Below are 17,772 nucleotides of genomic sequence, written 5' to 3'. Positions count from 1 at the left end.
TTAGATCATCATATCACCTACATTACATCATCATGTCCCCTACATTAGATCATCATGTCCCCTACATTACATCATCATGTCCCCTACATTAGATCATCATGTCCCCTACATTACATCATCATGTCCCCTACATTAGATCATCATGTCCCCTACATTACATCATCATGTCCCCTACATTACATCATCATGTCCCCTACATTAGATAATCATATCACCTACATTAGATAATCATGTCCCCTACATTAGATCATCATATCACCTACATTACATCATCATGTCCCCTACATTAGATAATCATATCACCTACATTAGATAATCATGTCCCCTACATTAGATCATCATATCACCTACATTACATCATCATGTCCCCTACATTAGATCATGATATCACCTACATTAGATCATCATATCACCTACATTAGATCATCATATCACCTACAGTGTAAGATTATTTCACTACAAAAGATCATGTCCCCTACATTAGATCTTCATACCACCTACATTAGACTTCATACTACCTACATTAGATCTTCATATGACCTATATTAGATCATAGCACATGAGATCTTCCTTCACATCACCAACACTTACATGGAGTACAGCTTAGATTGGTAGAATCATATGTTGAATTATTCTTGTATGCTGGTTGTTACCTGACACACAATCAACCCTTGCTCACGCAGTAGCGCCATATTCATGCACCTACCTCGCCCTTTTCAAATCTCTCTTGCTGCAGTGCACGGGCACCCACTTCACTGGGGTTGGTGGGTGGGGGCAGGTTACCTGAAACACAGTCAAAGTCACTTGGACATGATAAGCACACTGAGCACATTGATATAGGTTCTAGGTGTCAGGGCAAAGCATGGACATGACATCACCCAGCTCACAGGGAGCACATTGATAAGGGTTCTAGGTGTCAGGGCAAAGCATGGACATGACATCACCCAGCTCACAGGGAGCACATTGATAAGGGTTCTAGGTGTCAGGGCAAAGCATGGACATGACATCACCCAGCTCACAGGGAGCACATTGATAAGGGTTCTAGGTGTCAGGGCAAAGCACGGACATGACATCACCCAGCTCACAGGGAGCACATTGATAAGGGTTCTAGGTGTCAGGGCAAAGCACGGACATGACATCACCCAGCTCACAGGGAGCACATTGATAAGGGTTCTAGGTGTCAGGGCAAAGCATGGACACGATCATCATCATGGAAGTATGTTTATCAGAATTCTGACAATTAACATTCTCTCCCTTCTTTCCCACTGCTACCAGTTTCATGGTGAAGACGCCCGCACTGCCGGGCTATGGGCATGGCCCTGCATGTGTGTACTCACCTCCCTCGTGTGGCTGGAAGTCCACTGTCTCCACAACAACGAAGTCATGCCAGTCGATCTGGGCATAGGAAACTGAAACACAAAACATAGTGATTATATGACTGCTGCATAGTTATGGTTGGTTGTTGGTTGGTTTGTTGTTTAATGCCGCACTCAGCAATATTCCAGCTATATGATGGCGGTCTGTAAATTATTGAGTCTGGGCCAGACAATTCAGTGATTGATATCATGAGCATCGATCCATGCAATTGGGATCGATGACATGCATCAACCAAGTCAGCGAGCCTGAACACCCGATCCAGTTAGTCGCCTTTTGAAGACAAGCATAGTCGCCTTTTACGGCATGCATGGGTTGCTGAAGCCCTTTTCTACCCCGGATCTTCACGGGTCGCTGCATAGTTATGGTTTGATGAGGATATGGTTTGATGAGGATAACTAGTGGATGCTGGAGAGAGTGACAGTCCACGATAACGACCTATGTCACCCATCTACCACAGCCCATCAATGCACTGTTGCAGTTTACCCGAGTTATCTCCCTTTGACAATCTATGTCATAGCCCCACCATTGCACTGTTGCGGTCTACTGGAGTTATCTCCCTTTTGCCATCAATGCCATTGTAATCTTTCACTTCTGGCTTCCATTTATAATCTTGGTAACAGAGAGATATGCATTCGTAATCACTTATTCTGTTACTGTACATTATCACCCATGATGTAAACGTGGTAAAATGGGGACAAGAGTGAGTTTCCTCAGAAAAGCCCTCCTGATACGAAGCCCTCCTGACGGGGAGCTGCCCATATCACCATTGAATACTGACCTCGCTCTCTCTCCACTTTCTCCTCCTCCTTCTTCTTCTCCCTGGCCTGGTACTTGGCCCACTCCACTCGGTACTTGACAGCCTCCAGCACCTGCCAACACACAGGACACCCACTCCCTGATCACTCTCATGGAATCACCTGCCTCACTCTCCAAGTGAGGTGAAGTGAGGTGAGTCCAAATGGTGTTTCACGTCACATTCAAGGTTATGGCACTGATATAGCCTTGTGTGCGTGCCCGCTGCTTGTGCTCGTCTGGACTAATTGCGAGTTCATAGTGCTAGCCCACTGAGATACCATGCTCCAAGTTTTAACACAAATACCCCACTCAGACGCAGTTTACTGACTCCGAGCTGACCAGTCCTTGTTTTAGCCCTTTAATGCCGAGTGTCAGGTAGGATAACAACATGACCACCTTTCAACAGTTTTTGGTATGACGCGAACAGGGATCGAACACTAACCTTCCGCCCCTTGTGCAGATGCTCTATCTACTAGATCATGGAGGCTGCACGTGCTAGTATACAAGTATAGGTGACATAGCGCTACCTCCATGTAGCTATCAGACTAAGTCTGTGTGCTAGTATACAAGTATAGGTGACATAGCGCTACCTCCTTGTAGCTATCAGACTATGTCTGTGTGCTAGTATACAAGTATAGGTGACATAGCCCTACCTCCTTGTAGCTATCGGACTATTTGTGTGCTAGTATACAAGTATAGGTGAAATAGCCCTACCTCCTTGTAGCTATCGGACTATTTGTGTGCTAGTATACAAGTATAGGTGACATAGCCCTACCTCCTTGTAGCTATCGGACTATTTGTGTGCTAGTATACAAGTATAGGTGACATAGCCCTACCTCCTTGTAGCTATCGGACTATTTGTGTGCTAGTATACAAGTATAGGTGACATAGCCCTACCTCCTTGTAGCTATCGGACTATTTGTGTGCTAGTATATGAGCATAGGTGACATAGCCCTATCTCCTTGTAGCTATAGGACTATTTGTGTGCTAGTATATGAGCATAGGTGACATAGCCCTACCTCCTTGTAGCTATCGGACTATTTGTGTGCTAGTATATGAGCATAGGTGACATAGCCCTACCTCCTTGTAGCTATCGGACTATTTGTGTGCTAGTATACAAGTATAGGTGACATAGCCCTACCTCCTTGTAGCTATCGGACTATTTGTGTGCTAGTATACAAGTATAGGTGACATAGCCCTACCTCCTTGTACCTATCGGACTATTTGTGTGCTAGTATACAAGTATAGGTGACATAGCCCTACCTCCTTGTAGCTATCGGACTATTTGTGTGCTAGTATACAAGTATAGGTGACATAGCCCTACCTCCTTGTAGCTATCGGACTATTTGTGTGCTAGTATATGAGCATAGGTGACATAGCCCTATCTCCTTGTAGCTATCGGACTATTTGTGTGCTAGTATATGAGCATAGGTGACATAGCCCTACCTCCTTGTAGCTATCGGACTATTTGTGTGCTAGTATATGAGCATAGGTGACATAGCCCTACCTCCTTGTAGCTATCGGACTATTTGTGTGCTAGTATACAAGTATAGGTGACATAGCCCTACCTCCTTGTAGCTATCCGACTATTTGTGTGCTAGTATACAAGTATAGGTGACATAGCCCTACCTCCTTGTAGCTATCAGACTATTTGTGTGCTAGTATATGAGCATAGGTGACATAGCCCTACCTCCTTGTAGCTATCGGACTATTTGTGTGCTAGTATACAAGTATAGGTGACATAGCCCTACCTCCTTGTAGCTATCGGACTATTTGTGTGCTAGTATACAAGTATAGGTGACATAGCCCTACCTCCATGTAGCTATCGGACTATTTGTGTGCTAGTATATGAGCATAGGTGACATAGCCCTACCTCCTTGTAGCTATCGGACTATTTGTGTGCTAGTATACAAGTAAAGGTGACATAGCCCTATCTCCTTGTAGCTATCGGACTATTTGTGTGCTAGTATATGAGCATAGGTGACATAGCGCTACCTCCTTGTAGCTATCGGACTATTTGTGTGCTAGTATACAAGTATAGGTGACATAGCCCTACCTCCTTGTAGCTATCGGACTATTTGTGTGCTAGTATACAAGTATAGGTGACATAGCCCTACCTCCTTGTACCTATCGGACTATTTGTGTGCTAGTATATGAGCATAGGTGACATAGCCCTATCTCCTTGTAGCTATCGGACTATTTGTGTGCTAGTATATGAGCATAGGTGACATAGCCCTACCTCCTTGTAGCTATCGGACTATTTGTGTGCTAGTATATGAGCATAGGTGACATAGCCCTACCTCCTTGTAGCTATCGGACTATTTGTGTGCTAGTATACAAGTATAGGTGACATAGCCCTACCTCCTTGTAGCTATCGGACTATTTGTGTGCTAGTATACAAGTATAGGTGACATAGCCCTATCTCCTTGTAGCTATCGGACTATTTGTGTGCTAGTATATGAGCATAGGTGACATAGCCCTACCTCCTTGTAGCTATCAGACTATTTGTGTGCTAGTATACAAGTATAGGTGACATAGCCCTACCTCCTTGTAGCTATCGGACTATTTGTGTGCTAGTATACAAGTATAGGTGACATAGCCCTATCTCCTTGTAGCTATCGGACTATTTGTGTGCTAGTATATGAGCATAGGTGACATAGCGCTACCTCCTTGTAGCTATCGGACTATTTGTGTGCTAGTATACAAGTATAGGTGACATAGCCCTACCTCCTTGTAGCTATCGGACTATTTGTGTGCTAGTATACAAGTATAGGTGACATAGCCCTACCTCCTTGTAGCTATCGGACTATTTGTGTGCTAGTATATGAGCATAGGTGACATAGCCCTATCTCCTTGTAGCTATCGGACTATTTGTGTGCTAGTATATGAGCATAGGTGACATAGCCCTACCTCCTTGTAGCTATCGGACTATTTGTGTGCTAGTATATGAGCATAGGTGACATAGCCCTACCTCCTTGTAGCTATCGGACTATTTGTGTGCTAGTATACAAGTATAGGTGACATAGCCCTACCTCCTTGTAGCTATCGGACTATTTGTGTGCTAGTATACAAGTATAGGTGACATAGCGCTACCTCCTTGTAGCTATCGGACTATTTGTGTGCTAGTATACAAGTATAGGTGACATAGCCCTATCTCCTTGTAGCTATCGGACTATTTGTGTGCTAGTATATGAGCATAGGTGACATAGCCCTACCTCCTTGTAGCTATCAGACTATTTGTGTGCTAGTATACAAGTATAGGTGACATAGCCCTACCTCCTTGTAGCTATCGGACTATTTGTGTGCTAGTATACAAGTATAGATGACATAGCCCTACCTCCTTGTAGCTATCGGACTATTTGTGTGCTAGTATACAAGTATAGGTGACATAGCCCTACCTCCTTGTACCTATCGGACTATTTGTGTGCTAGTATACAAGTATAGGTGACATAGCCCTATCTCCTTGTAGCTATCGGACTATTTGTGTGCTAGTATACAAGTATAGGTGACATAGCCCTATCTCCTTGTAGCTATCGGACTATTTGTGTGCTAGTATATGAGCATAGGTGACATAGCCCTACCTCCTTGTAGCTATCAGACTATTTGTGTGCTAGTATATGAGCATAGGTGACATAGCCCTATCTCCTTGTAGCTATAGGACTATTTGTGTGCTAGTATATGAGCATAGGTGACATAGCCCTATCTCCTTGTAACTCTCAGATTTAGTGTGTGCTAGTATATGAGTACAGGTGACAGCCCTACCTCCTTGTAGCTATCAGACTATGTGTGTGTGCTAGTATATGAGCATAGGTGACATAGCCCTATCTCCTTGTAGCTATCAGACTGTGTGTGTGCTAGTATATGAGTATAGCTGACATAGCCCTATCTCCTTGTAGCTATTAGACTATGTGTGTGTGCTAGTATATGGGTTTATCAAATAATGGGTAGGTTTCTCGGCAGGATAAAGCCGACGGATAAAAACGATATCTGTTGGGGTCATATGCAGATAGAGATGCAAATATCAAAGGTCAAGTCGGGCTACTTTCACTGTTTATAAACAAACATGGCGTTGCCCTCGTCATTCGGCGATCGAGTCAGAACCACCGTGAATCTGGATCAACTACAGGGATAATTGCTATCATTATCAAAAGAACAGTCTAATATACTGAAAATCAGTGTCTAACTGTGGCGTAGCTAAGGCATTTTATAAGTTTGGGCACCTTTGGAGATATAAATTTCGAAACAAACTAGGGCACGAGGCCTAGCCAAGCGGGATCAGTAGCATATCTGTGTTTGTAGACCTGTGCAGCTTGAAACCTTCTCCACAAATTAAAATAGTTGGATTTGGCCTAAATATGTTTGAATTGTTACCTTGTTTCGTTTTGTCGCTGTGTGTACATCTGACTACACTTCTGAATGTTATGACAGGACAGACCGACTGTCAACAACGTTTGACCGTGGCCATGACGTCTCATAGACTGGGGTTAGAGTAGCTTCCCTTTGACAAAGGGCAGTTACTCTAGCGGACAGACCGATGGATTGCAGTGAAAGGCAATTAAAAACAACTGTTGTTTTGCGTATATGTTGCTTCGCCACTGTATAAGAAACAGATTTCAGTTGGAACTATATTGGCTACTGTCACTGTCCGACTGACACATTACTTACCCTGTGATGTAATAAATATTAATGTGCGCATTCCAGGAAAACTCGCAATGTTTCGGTAATGTTTGTGAGAGAGGGAAAGCGATTTTAAAGCACAGAATTAAAGAATGACATTATATGATAAAGAGGTTATCACGCTTGTGTGTTTGGGGATGGTAAATATCCTGTATTAGGAATAAACACTATGTATTTAGCTCGCCAAGGCTCGCTAAACACAATGTTTATTCCTAATGCAGGATATTTACCATACCCAAACACTCGCATTATAACTCTATATAAATGACAGACCTACCTCCTTGTAGCTCTCAGACTCCTTAGCAAGCTTTTCCTTCAGGTTTTTGGGCGGGATTAGGATCTGCAAAAATCACCACACTTACACACACTGCCAACAAGACTATCCTCGGACATAACCATGATTAATTTTGAAAAACTGCATTATTTTAACCACATGTAACTCAAACTATGCAGCTTTCTATGTACTGTTACATAGATTACATTGACTGTTACTATTCATGAACAAAATGGATCCCCTGTCATATATTTTTTCAAACCGGCCCAACAGTTTCATAAGAAAGGGGTCACTTTTCAACTTGAAGCTTTGCATTTCATATCTGATGTCTCCAAAAAGACATGTATTCAGAAACCTCCCTAATCTTATAATGTAAGTGTTGTATGTTAGTTAGATGCCTGTTATTGACTCCCTTGATTAAGTTGACAGACCAGCAACAATTCCAAGCCTAAGGTTAATTCTTCCTGCAGACACTAAATGGCACAAAATTCTACCACTGACCCAGTGTTTTCATAACATGTAAAACTGACCAGTAATCCCTTACAATTATGACAAGACCTAGAAGTAAACGTTTGAATTTCTCAAGCAAAGTTCCATCCATAAAGACACTCTTCACAACCTTAGTGTACTGCTCCACAAGCTTGGTAAAGTAGTTAAAGAGGCTGTGCTGGGGACGCAGGAAGTCAAACAGGTAGTTGCGCTGCTCTCTCTGCATCACTGTAGTGAGGAACTGGCGACCATTCCGGGCCACAAACTGGGCTGTCAGCTTCACGACATCTCTGGAACACAAACAGTGAACAAACATGAAATAGGGACAAATAGCACTATCTCTAGTAAGTGTGGGGCGGTGGGGTGGCCAAGTGGTTGATGAACTGCTCGTCACGCTGAAGCCTGCGTTCCATTGCGTAAATTGTGTGAAGCCCAAATGTTGTGAACGTAATCCCAATGTGATTTGTATCTAAAGAACCAGGTTGACCTCTAGGGCTGGGATGAGTTCAAATTTACTACCCAGGTACCCAGCCCCCTATAACCAGATCCTACCCAGGTACCTGCTGTAGGTCTCAAGACATAGGTACGAACTGTCCGATTGGGGAAAGATTGACTGTAGCCCTGGCAAAATGTATTCAAATAAACGTGAAAAACAATCTGGCCATGTATTCACTGAAGTTGACTGAAGTTTTATCCTCATTTAAAAGTCAGAAGGAATGGGTGCATGGTCAGAAAGAAAAGCGAACATTAGTGATTTGTAGTGTAACCATAGCGTTTTTGGTAATTTTTGTCATTTAACAATATATCACATGACTAACCATGGGTCTGAGTAATCCTGTTGTTACCTGGGTCCTACTCAGTACCCACCCGACCCGAGCACCTGAGTTACCTGGGTCCTACTCAGTACCCACCCTACCCGAGCACCTGAGTTACCTGGGTCCTACTCAGTACCCACCCGACCCGAGCACCTGAGTTACCTGGGTCCTACTCAGTACCCACCCGACCCGTGCACCTGAGTTACCTGGGTCCTACTCAGTGCCCACCCGACCCGAGCACCTGAGTTACCTGGGTCCTACTCAGTACCCACCCGACCCGTGCACCTGAGTTACCTGGGTCCTACTCAGTACCCACCCGACCCGAGCACCTGAGTTACCCGGGTCCTACTCAGTACCCACCCGACCCGAGCACCTGAGTTACCTGGGTCCTACTCAGTACCCACCCGACCCGTGCACCTGAGTTACCTGGGTCCTACTCAGTACCCACCCGACCCGTGCACCTGAGTTACCTGGGTCCCCACCCGACCCGTGCACTTGAGTTACCTGGGTCCTACTCAGTACCCACCCGACCCGAGCACCTGAGTTACCTGGGTCACTAGGTTTCAGCAAACAATCTTGTAGCTAGCATGCCTCATAAACCCTCAGAACATCCTTAGAAGTTGACGGATGACAAGGTAGACACAATTTTATGGATAACAACTCCTTTAATACTGTAAAAAACAGTCTTGCTTGACAACGGTATAAGGATCTATACCGAAACGTCGCTTTTTTCAGTATTAAAGAAGTTGTTATCCATAAAAAATTGTGTCTACCATGCGGACAGAAGATGACATAACACTGAAGCATTTGAAGGGAGCTGGGTGAAGGATAAAACAAACAAACACCCCTGTATCTCAGTTAGTTGATCCATTAAACACCAAAGAAATGGCTAATTTAGTCATCTTCCATTTCACTTCTTTTTAAACAATCCAGTATCACTGAACATGGTCACTATTAACACTGAGGACAAAATCATGAAACAGTGAACATGGTGAAAGCTAGACAACATTGTCACTCACAGATCATAGGCTGAGATGGAAGGAGGGTCTGCTACAAACTCAAACTCAGGCGGTGGATCTTTGGGCACAAACACTTCAGCTATCTTTGTGTGCTCCAGAGGGGGCTTCAATGCACTGGACAGGTTCAACTGTTGGGTTGCAAAGATGTACAATGTCATATATGTCAATTTTATTGTTATTATTGGTTAAAAGAATCAAATTCCCTGAACTGTTTTCAGGTACTAACTTACATATCTATGTATTTGTGATAACACAACTCCACATTAACTTTTAGTAAAAATGATCATCGACATCCATTGTTCATACAGGAAGTACCGGTAATCAGCAGGTAAAGTTGAAAAATAAAATATAACCATCTGCTTTGTGTTTGTGATTCTCAAATATTACCTAATATTACTTACCTTATTTTTTGGTGATAATGATGATGTATTTAATGTTCATTACCAGTTCTTTGCTTCAGCTACTTTTTGGTAAAATTAACTTGAATATTTTTTCTGAGGAAACGTGTTTGTTGTTATTGTGTCGGCTATGGTGCGGGTCATGACATGTCACCAGTTTAACAATCGATATCTACAGCTTGTGAATGAAAATACTACAACCACCTACCCGAGATTAATTTATAATTACAAACATCCTAAAAATTATATCTCGTTTTTAATTAATCATCGTTACATAGAAGTAACATAACACTGCCACAAACTAATTTGCATATCATGTGACCAGTCTTTTCTCTCCTTTTTAAACAAATACTGCAATCAGATTGATGCTTTACATATTGTTTTGAATAATTATTTTCTACCGTGAGGTGCCTGACAATATATATTAATACATCAAAGTGACCGTACCGCTACCTCTCCGTATGGCTTTGATGACAGCGTGTGATGTGAACAACGGAAAACTACGCAAATGGAAATAGTCTTTCAAGTTTTGAGATAGTTTCTCACAGAAAGTTAATCATAACAAATGTTTATCGTGATGTATAGACTCGTAAAAAATGAAACAGAAGAATATAAGATCATTGCTGCATTGAGAAATATCAATTGGCGCTGTCGCAGTATGTGGTAAAGCAGGTTCCATGGAAAGGGGTGAACAGAAGTTGTAAGTAACGTAGGGACACGATTTCACCGAAATTTTAAAAGTAAAACATTTTTGAATGAAATTTTGAATAAAATTAATAAAATAGATTACAAACAGAAGTCCAGATATACAATGAACACCCAAACAGTGTGAGAAAAGGGTTAACTTGCGTAATTCAATGCGGATTTGTTGATATTCTATTTCCAATGACGGATCATGACAGTCATATATATGACCGCCTGAAATGATTCTAAAGAAAATGTCTGTGCGTATTTTACACGAGAGATATATTTTTCCAGAATTTAATTCCCCAACCTAAGGGTGCGCATAACACACAAGTATGTATTATCCTCGAATAAATAAGTTTTGTGTACACTTATCAATCGGAAGGAAGCAAATATCGCCATGGGCGCTTATTACATGGAATCAGTAATATCAAATAAGTTCACGTGAACAAATACCATTTCATTGATCCAAGTCAACAACCAAAAGTACATGTTTTCAATGAAAATGTAACCACATACCTTTGGTGCCACAGGTTCTTGTCCTGAAAACAGAAACAATATAATTATTGTGATTAGTTCTCTCTCTTAGGAGTCATAAAGGGTATTCACATGTTTCAACTAGTTTCTACAGTTATACAACTTGGTAGAATTTGCACAACTTGTTGTGTCCATCGAATGCATCCTTAGACATCAATGTGAATCTATTTCCTGTGTATGAAATTGCAAGACAATTCTCCAAAGGGAATATGCACATTTTGCACTTTTTAGGAAGGAAATAGGTTACACAACTGGATCAACATGATCAACATGATCAAAGTGGTTGTACGTTTCATACATAAACAATGCTCAAACAAACAGCAAATTATCCAGTGTTAAATATATATCTAAACATATGAAATAATATTCAACGGTAGTAGATTTTCTGAATGGACACTGAATTGGGTCACTTTTTTTAATGAACTCTCAATATTACACTGAAAATGGGGAATTGGTCAAATGTAAAAATGGCAATTTTGTTGTACACTATTTTCAGAAGTTGTTCATTGTACATTTGCTGTCTGCCTAAACATGCTAAATGACTGATAACGAAATCACATAATAAATACTTTCCTGCAGAAACCAATTTATTCATATTTGTAAGTGATATACTTTGAGTTTAAGACACATAATTGAACTATGGACATCTCCTCCACAATGTCTACAGTACTACAGCCTTCCATGTCATCCCACGGAAATATAGTATATCCCATGTTGCAGAACTAACTTCCAACAAAATGGATACAAGTGGAAGAGTGGGAGCAGCAATACTTACCTTTGCCCTCTTTGAACTCCTTCACCTTATACTGGTAGTATGCATGATATGCATCATTGGGGTTGAGGAAGTTGAACTTAGGGTTGTTAACTTCATTCTGACGAATCCTGTTCTCAAACTCAGGTCCATTTCTCGCAACAAAACTGGCAGTCTTGTCAACAATGTCTGGAATTCTAGTTTAAGAAACAACACATCAATCTGGAAGACAAATACATAACTCAATTTGTTACAACAGGTATGTCAATGCAGGATTAGGAATTGACATGTAGAAATAATGACTATGAAGCATGGTTATCCTGAACGGTTATACATGTTATATCTCTGAAATGAAAAGAATGAAAAGTACACCATATATACTCGGACCCCGTGGTACCGCAGCATTTATGGTATCGCGGCATTTGTGATTTTCCGTAGTTCATGCGGGACACGCCTCTAAGCGGCTGTCCATTAATGCAAATCAGTAACCAGGAAGTGCTCACTTCGTAAACAATTTCAATTTCCTCGGAATGTTCCGTCTGCTGTAAGTAAGGAGTTATTAATGCATTGATAATTACTTCTGGAATCTTTTTTTAATATTGCCTTACCCCCATCTATCAATGGCCAACAATATAACCCACAGTTCCCCAAGTAAAGTTTCTCTATCGCCCTGAACTAGATCATCTGCATATTCATCGTAACGTAAGTTACGTAGCCAGCACATTTTTTCCCGCTCCGTGCCCAGAATCTATTGGGAGATCATAAGGGCCATAATGTCAAACTTAGAAACACGTTCTTTACTAGAAGCCAAACGATAAATACAAACTTTGGGCATACCAGGAGTGCTTTTGATATATTTATTGTTGACTTTTAACATTTTTTGACAAATTATTGTCATGCAAATTTTTAAAACTATCTTAGAATAACATTTCTGATATTTTGTTGTTGATTTTAAAAATATTTTTCTGTTACTTTTTGGTAAATATGCATTGAATACCTATTACTGATAACACATTTAGAATTTTACTTGTGCTGTCTATGCACTTGTCTGGACAAATCACTGATGTCTGACATGATCATACAAAGTGGTTGGTAGAATTGTCCTCTTTTTGTCCAATTAGGACCTCCTCCATACATGAATTTTCTCTGTACCGCGATACAATGGAGTTCTCTCCCTTGTCAAACTGAGCGGGAGGCCTGGCTTTTACTCGGAGCTACTAATGTAAAAAATCATCTTTGATCAGTAAAATATGCATTGTTAGATGAAATAAATGACATCTGATATAGAGAACATGAATAATCATAAAGGTTAGTGAGTGCCTTTTGTTTCGTTTAGCGTACATGACAAGTACTGCGATACCCCGAGGTTGCAGTCTATGTTTCAGATTTGGAATAATTGCCCATTCAATGTAATAAGCCTCTACATAAATTAATCTGATTACATCTTGTACCCAAATGAGTGTACTGCAATTAGTGCATTAAAACTCGTTTCATTGTCCTTTTACCCTGTCGTTCATGGACAACATTTTCACGTTGTCAACTTGATGCACATGTTCATAAAATCAAAACGATGAAAATTTGAAAAATGTGTAACCATCACGTTAATTCACACCTAACCTTGATGATCGTAAATGGGTTAGTCTCTAATAATTTTCAAGACACCATACACGTATCACAGAGATGTTGTTTGTGGTATTATACTTCGATACTGACACGACACTATTTGTGGTAATCCTCGTTCTGTTTTGCGGTTCTTTCGGTTTCATTAACTTGCAAGGATACTTCTCACTTCTGGAGGGGGGTAAATAATGCCAATGACAGGTTTACTGACAGTCTGCTGTTGGCCTTGGGTTTCTCCATCTTCAACAGGAGGCCTCTGAACCTCGGCTGTTGGCATGTTGTTGTTTTTTATCTCTCTGTATGGAGAAAGTGTGTATTTTCTTACTTCGTTCTATATTCGATCCAATATGGCGTGCTTTTCATAAAGGGAGACAAATCTGCATGTTCCAGAATGATATCGCAACAACTGTTTATTATTTTATTCAGTATCATAACTCTTCGGGTAAAGTAATGCAGCTTTGGCGTTAAAGAACTAGTAGCCCGGTGTAAACATAAGTTTAGAAATTTTATTCATTATTAGTCATCGGCATACAAAATTGGAGTTTAAAATGAATTAACTTAGCAGGGACACATACTACAATGCCCAGTCAAAGATCCCTCAATGGCTAATTTCAAGAAATGTAATTACTTATTGCTTTGCCTACATATACGATTGCTTTAGAAGAAACAGTAATGATAAATGGTTACCGAAGTCATACCTCAATATTGGCCTGTGTCCGCATTTTACGATGGCATTGTATGCAATATAAATAAATTGCTGTTCGGAAAATAGTATTCTCATGCATCTCGCACATCACCGTGAGCTTTAGTGTGACTTCCTGTAGATTTTTGTTTACCCGCTGCTGTGGACGCCGTTCATGACTGATGAATAACTAGATATGCCGATACATTCAAGTTGACTTTCCTTTACTTGTTGTTGATACAGCTCCGAAGTCTTCAGGTACTATCGCAAGCTCTGTTACCTATGTTCCTCTTTTGTTTTAAATATCTGATACCTTACAGTTATGTTACTAGGGAAAACAAGTGACTACAAAATGGGCACAATTTTGATTAGAGCCAAAAATAACTCGATCTTGTTCCCAAATGGGCCTCTGTCTCCTAGGTGATAATTGTTCCAAAATGAAAACGGATACTCAATGTTGAAATAGACACATCCGGAAATCCCATCTTCATGATTTATTATGGAAGCAATTTTGTTTCTCAGGAAGATGTAGCATTGTCATTTGGACTATGTTTTCGGGGTCGTTGTGAAGTCCAACAGGATACTATCTATCCATGACATTGTAGTTTATACATCAATAGATTATGGTACACTAGTCTGTGGTTTCTACCCCCTATGACTTGACACGGGTGCAGGCTAAAACGGCACCTCAGCAAAACGTCACCGATTTCTCTGGCGAAAACGGCACCGCATTTGGCGAAAACGGCTACTATGTGTCGTGCGAAAACGGCACCTCTATGTTTAATAACGATAACAACGATTTTTGTAGTAATATATAGGGTTTATTTACATGGTATTTGATGTATTGAGTACATCTGAAGCCGTAATGTGAAATTCCGATAGGTTTGGTACTCTCATTTCTTCAGCATCTTCTGACTGGAAACTGACATGAAAGTTACCGATCACCTCTTCAATGACGGGAGCTACGCATTTCACACAGCGGAAAGGGAAGTCAGTACGGCAAATTTCTCCATAACGGGCCATAGAAAGTCCGGTTCTCCGGTCACAGTTATCACATGATACAGCATGTTGATTTTTTTTCTGTCATTCTTCTCGCATGCAACACATCGAAAGGCCATTGTGAATAATTGTGATCTGACAGCACCATGTTAGGCCTCTTAAATACAGTTTCAGCTTACATTGAGTAAAGGTACTTAAAACTTCAAAGCGTATAGTGAAGAAATAAAGTGAGTAAATTGGAGTAGGGGGCTAATTTCTTATTTGTTTTATTTCACAATTATTTGTGTTTGTAAGAGACGATGTGAGTTTATTTTCTATTATCTTTCGTCAAAGCATGTTATGTTTTCACCATAAGTTGAGTTGCGTATAAGCTAAGTTGGATTATAGTTGGAGCAGAAGCTAATTTCTAATGTAAACTTGTTGTAACATCTCACAATTATTGGCCTTTGCAAGTTACAATGTAAGTTTAATATCATTCATTTGACCAAGGTAAAAAAAAAATAAGGTGCCGTTTTCGCTCGAGTCGAGGTGCCGTTTTCGCTTGAGTCGAGGTGCCGTTTTCGCCAATCGGTGCCGTTTTCGCCCGGTGACGTTTTGCTGAGGTGCCGTTTTCGCTATAACCCCTTGACACTACCCTTTGATGCTCAACTGTTGGCGATGCGTCATAACTGGGATTCATAGCTTATAAACAGCACCAATTGGTGAGAACAGACCCTTGCCCACTTTGAAACTACAGCTACTATTTGGTAGCGAAAATTGCACCTTATTATTTTGCTACTTTGGTTTTTATAAACAAGCAACAAATGGAATTAAACTTACAGACAAATCCTATTGAATGTAGCCTCTACTTTGACATCATTAGTATATGCTCTTTACAATGACATTCAAGTGTTTTCATATTATGGGTAATGTAGAAAAGTAGCAAGCTTAGATTAGCATCACTTTCTCCTTTGGCTAAACAGTACATATCCCTTTTTGATTTGTTAAATTAGATACTGTTGGAAAGACAATCAACTCAAGCTGAATCTTATTCAATTTAGTTGCACAGTATGAAGAAATAAGAATGGGCCAATTTATGAAACTGGTATACATAGCCATCTGATGGACAGGCAAAAACAAATTCATTGTCCAAAAACACCAACTTTCAGTAGTGAGATTGTGATCCACAGTATGTCATCCCTGTAGCACAAGCCTGTCATCGAGCCATGCTATAGGACAAGGAGATCAGTTCTTCTAGCTCTACTGATCCCACCCCAAATCATAGTTGAACCCCCTCCATAGTGTTCTTGTTTGGCTACGTTGGGATCTTGAAATGTTGCCAAACTCTGGGACGACAATCTGTGAGGTCAAGACAGCATCTGGATTCATCAGTCAATAGTACTGGAGTAGGGTCCTGGTCTGGCCAATTGATGTGATGTTCACCCCAATCCAAACATGCCTGCCTCTGATGTCGAGACAGTCTCACAATGTCTTGTTGTAGGCCTATGTACCTGGTTATAATGACTTATTACTTTTCAACTTGCCCAGCACCTGATAATGTTGATCAATGTAATGTCTCCGGAAACTCCAGAGAGTCCTCAGTAAAGATCTGATGCAAGTCTGGATTTGACGCTTCTGACACATCATTATAGCATGATGATGCTTCAGGTTTACTCCTGGTCTGTGAAAATGAAATCCTGTTTGACATGAACATGACTGTTAACAGCATGTCTATTGTCTATTTTCCAAGGCCTGCCTTCTCGAGACATTGTGATTATTACCATGTGTGATAATGATATTATGTTTGTTGACTTCAGTTGTATATCAATTGATACACATCCATAGCAGACTGAATAGTGTTTGAATGACTTGATCAAACCCTCCTTGGTTTTCCAGTGTAGGGACTCCGATTTAATATAATACATACCCTGGACCTGTTTGCTAGCAGAGCCTTATCTGGAGTGTGGTTCTTTTGGTTGAAACTAGAAGTGATATCCCCAATACTTGACTCTCTGCACCCTGTATCAAATACAACGCGGAATGGTTGGTAGCTTAAGTCTTCCCTCCCACATCTTAATACATGTACACAGAGTAGTATCTCTCCCTCATTGTTGTCTCTAGATCTGTGGAGCGGTGGTAGCCTAGTAGCCAAAGACCCGAGTTTGATTCCCCACATGGGTACAATGTGTGAAGCCCATTTCTGGTGTCCCCCGCCAGGATATCGCTAGCGACATAAACCATACTCACTTACTGTAGATCTGCCTTAGCCAAACGTTTGTTTGTTGTTGATTTGTAAATATATGCTTTTACTATGATTGGTTTTCATCTTGATAGGAACCAGTCTGACTTTACCTGGCAATGTTAAAACGGCTCTTACAAAAATGTGTTTTGCAAATGTGTTCTCCCGACAGAAGTGTTACCAGTCACAGGGGGTAGAATAGGTCTTCAGCAACCCATGCTTGCCGTAAAAGGTGACTATGCTTGTCGTAAAAGCGACTAACGGGATCGGGTGGTCAGGCTTGCTGACTTGGTTGATGCATGTCATCGATCCCAATTGCATGGATCGATGCTCATGATATCAATCACTGGATTGTCTGGTCCAGACTCGATTATTTACAGACCGCCGTCATATAGCTGTAATATTGCTGAGTGCGGCGTTAAACAACAAACAACAAC

General features: G+C 41.0%; 2 protein-coding genes across 3 annotated transcripts in view; one reads left to right on the top strand and one right to left on the bottom strand.

Annotated features, from left to right (window-relative positions):
- Positions 1 to 13,804, bottom strand: part of LOC124124054 (splicing factor 3A subunit 1-like) — a 28,685-nt gene extending 14,881 nt beyond the window's left edge. Inside the window, exons 1-9 of the mRNA XM_046487171.2 lie at positions 13,599 to 13,804; positions 11,841 to 12,005; positions 11,048 to 11,070; positions 9,447 to 9,574; positions 7,743 to 7,902; positions 7,127 to 7,189; positions 2,156 to 2,246; positions 1,338 to 1,409; positions 707 to 783 (exon numbers count right to left, since the gene is read on the bottom strand). Of these exons, the coding sequence (XP_046343127.1) occupies positions 707 to 783; positions 1,338 to 1,409; positions 2,156 to 2,246; positions 7,127 to 7,189; positions 7,743 to 7,902; positions 9,447 to 9,574; positions 11,048 to 11,070; positions 11,841 to 12,005; positions 13,599 to 13,713 (894 nt within the window). The 5' untranslated portion in view covers positions 13,714 to 13,804. The remainder of the gene's footprint in view (positions 1 to 706; positions 784 to 1,337; positions 1,410 to 2,155; positions 2,247 to 7,126; positions 7,190 to 7,742; positions 7,903 to 9,446; positions 9,575 to 11,047; positions 11,071 to 11,840; positions 12,006 to 13,598) is intronic.
- Positions 13,805 to 14,222: 418 nt separating this feature from the next.
- Positions 14,223 to 17,772, top strand: part of LOC124124056 (zinc finger B-box domain-containing protein 1-like) — a 64,627-nt gene continuing 61,077 nt past the window's right edge. For both annotated transcript variants that reach the window (XM_048390720.1, XM_046487173.2), the window contains exon 1: positions 14,223 to 14,376. The gene's annotated coding sequence lies outside the window, so the exon portion shown is untranslated. The remainder of the gene's footprint in view (positions 14,377 to 17,772) is intronic.

Source organism: Haliotis rufescens, unplaced genomic scaffold (assembly GCF_023055435.1).
Source record: "Haliotis rufescens isolate VD_foot unplaced genomic scaffold, xgHalRufe1.0.p SCAF_9, whole genome shotgun sequence".
Classification (NCBI taxonomy): Eukaryota; Metazoa; Mollusca; class Gastropoda; order Lepetellida; family Haliotidae; genus Haliotis; species Haliotis rufescens.
The sequence above is the reverse complement of the archived record's forward strand: the minus strand, read 5'-3'. Positions and strand labels throughout refer to the sequence as shown.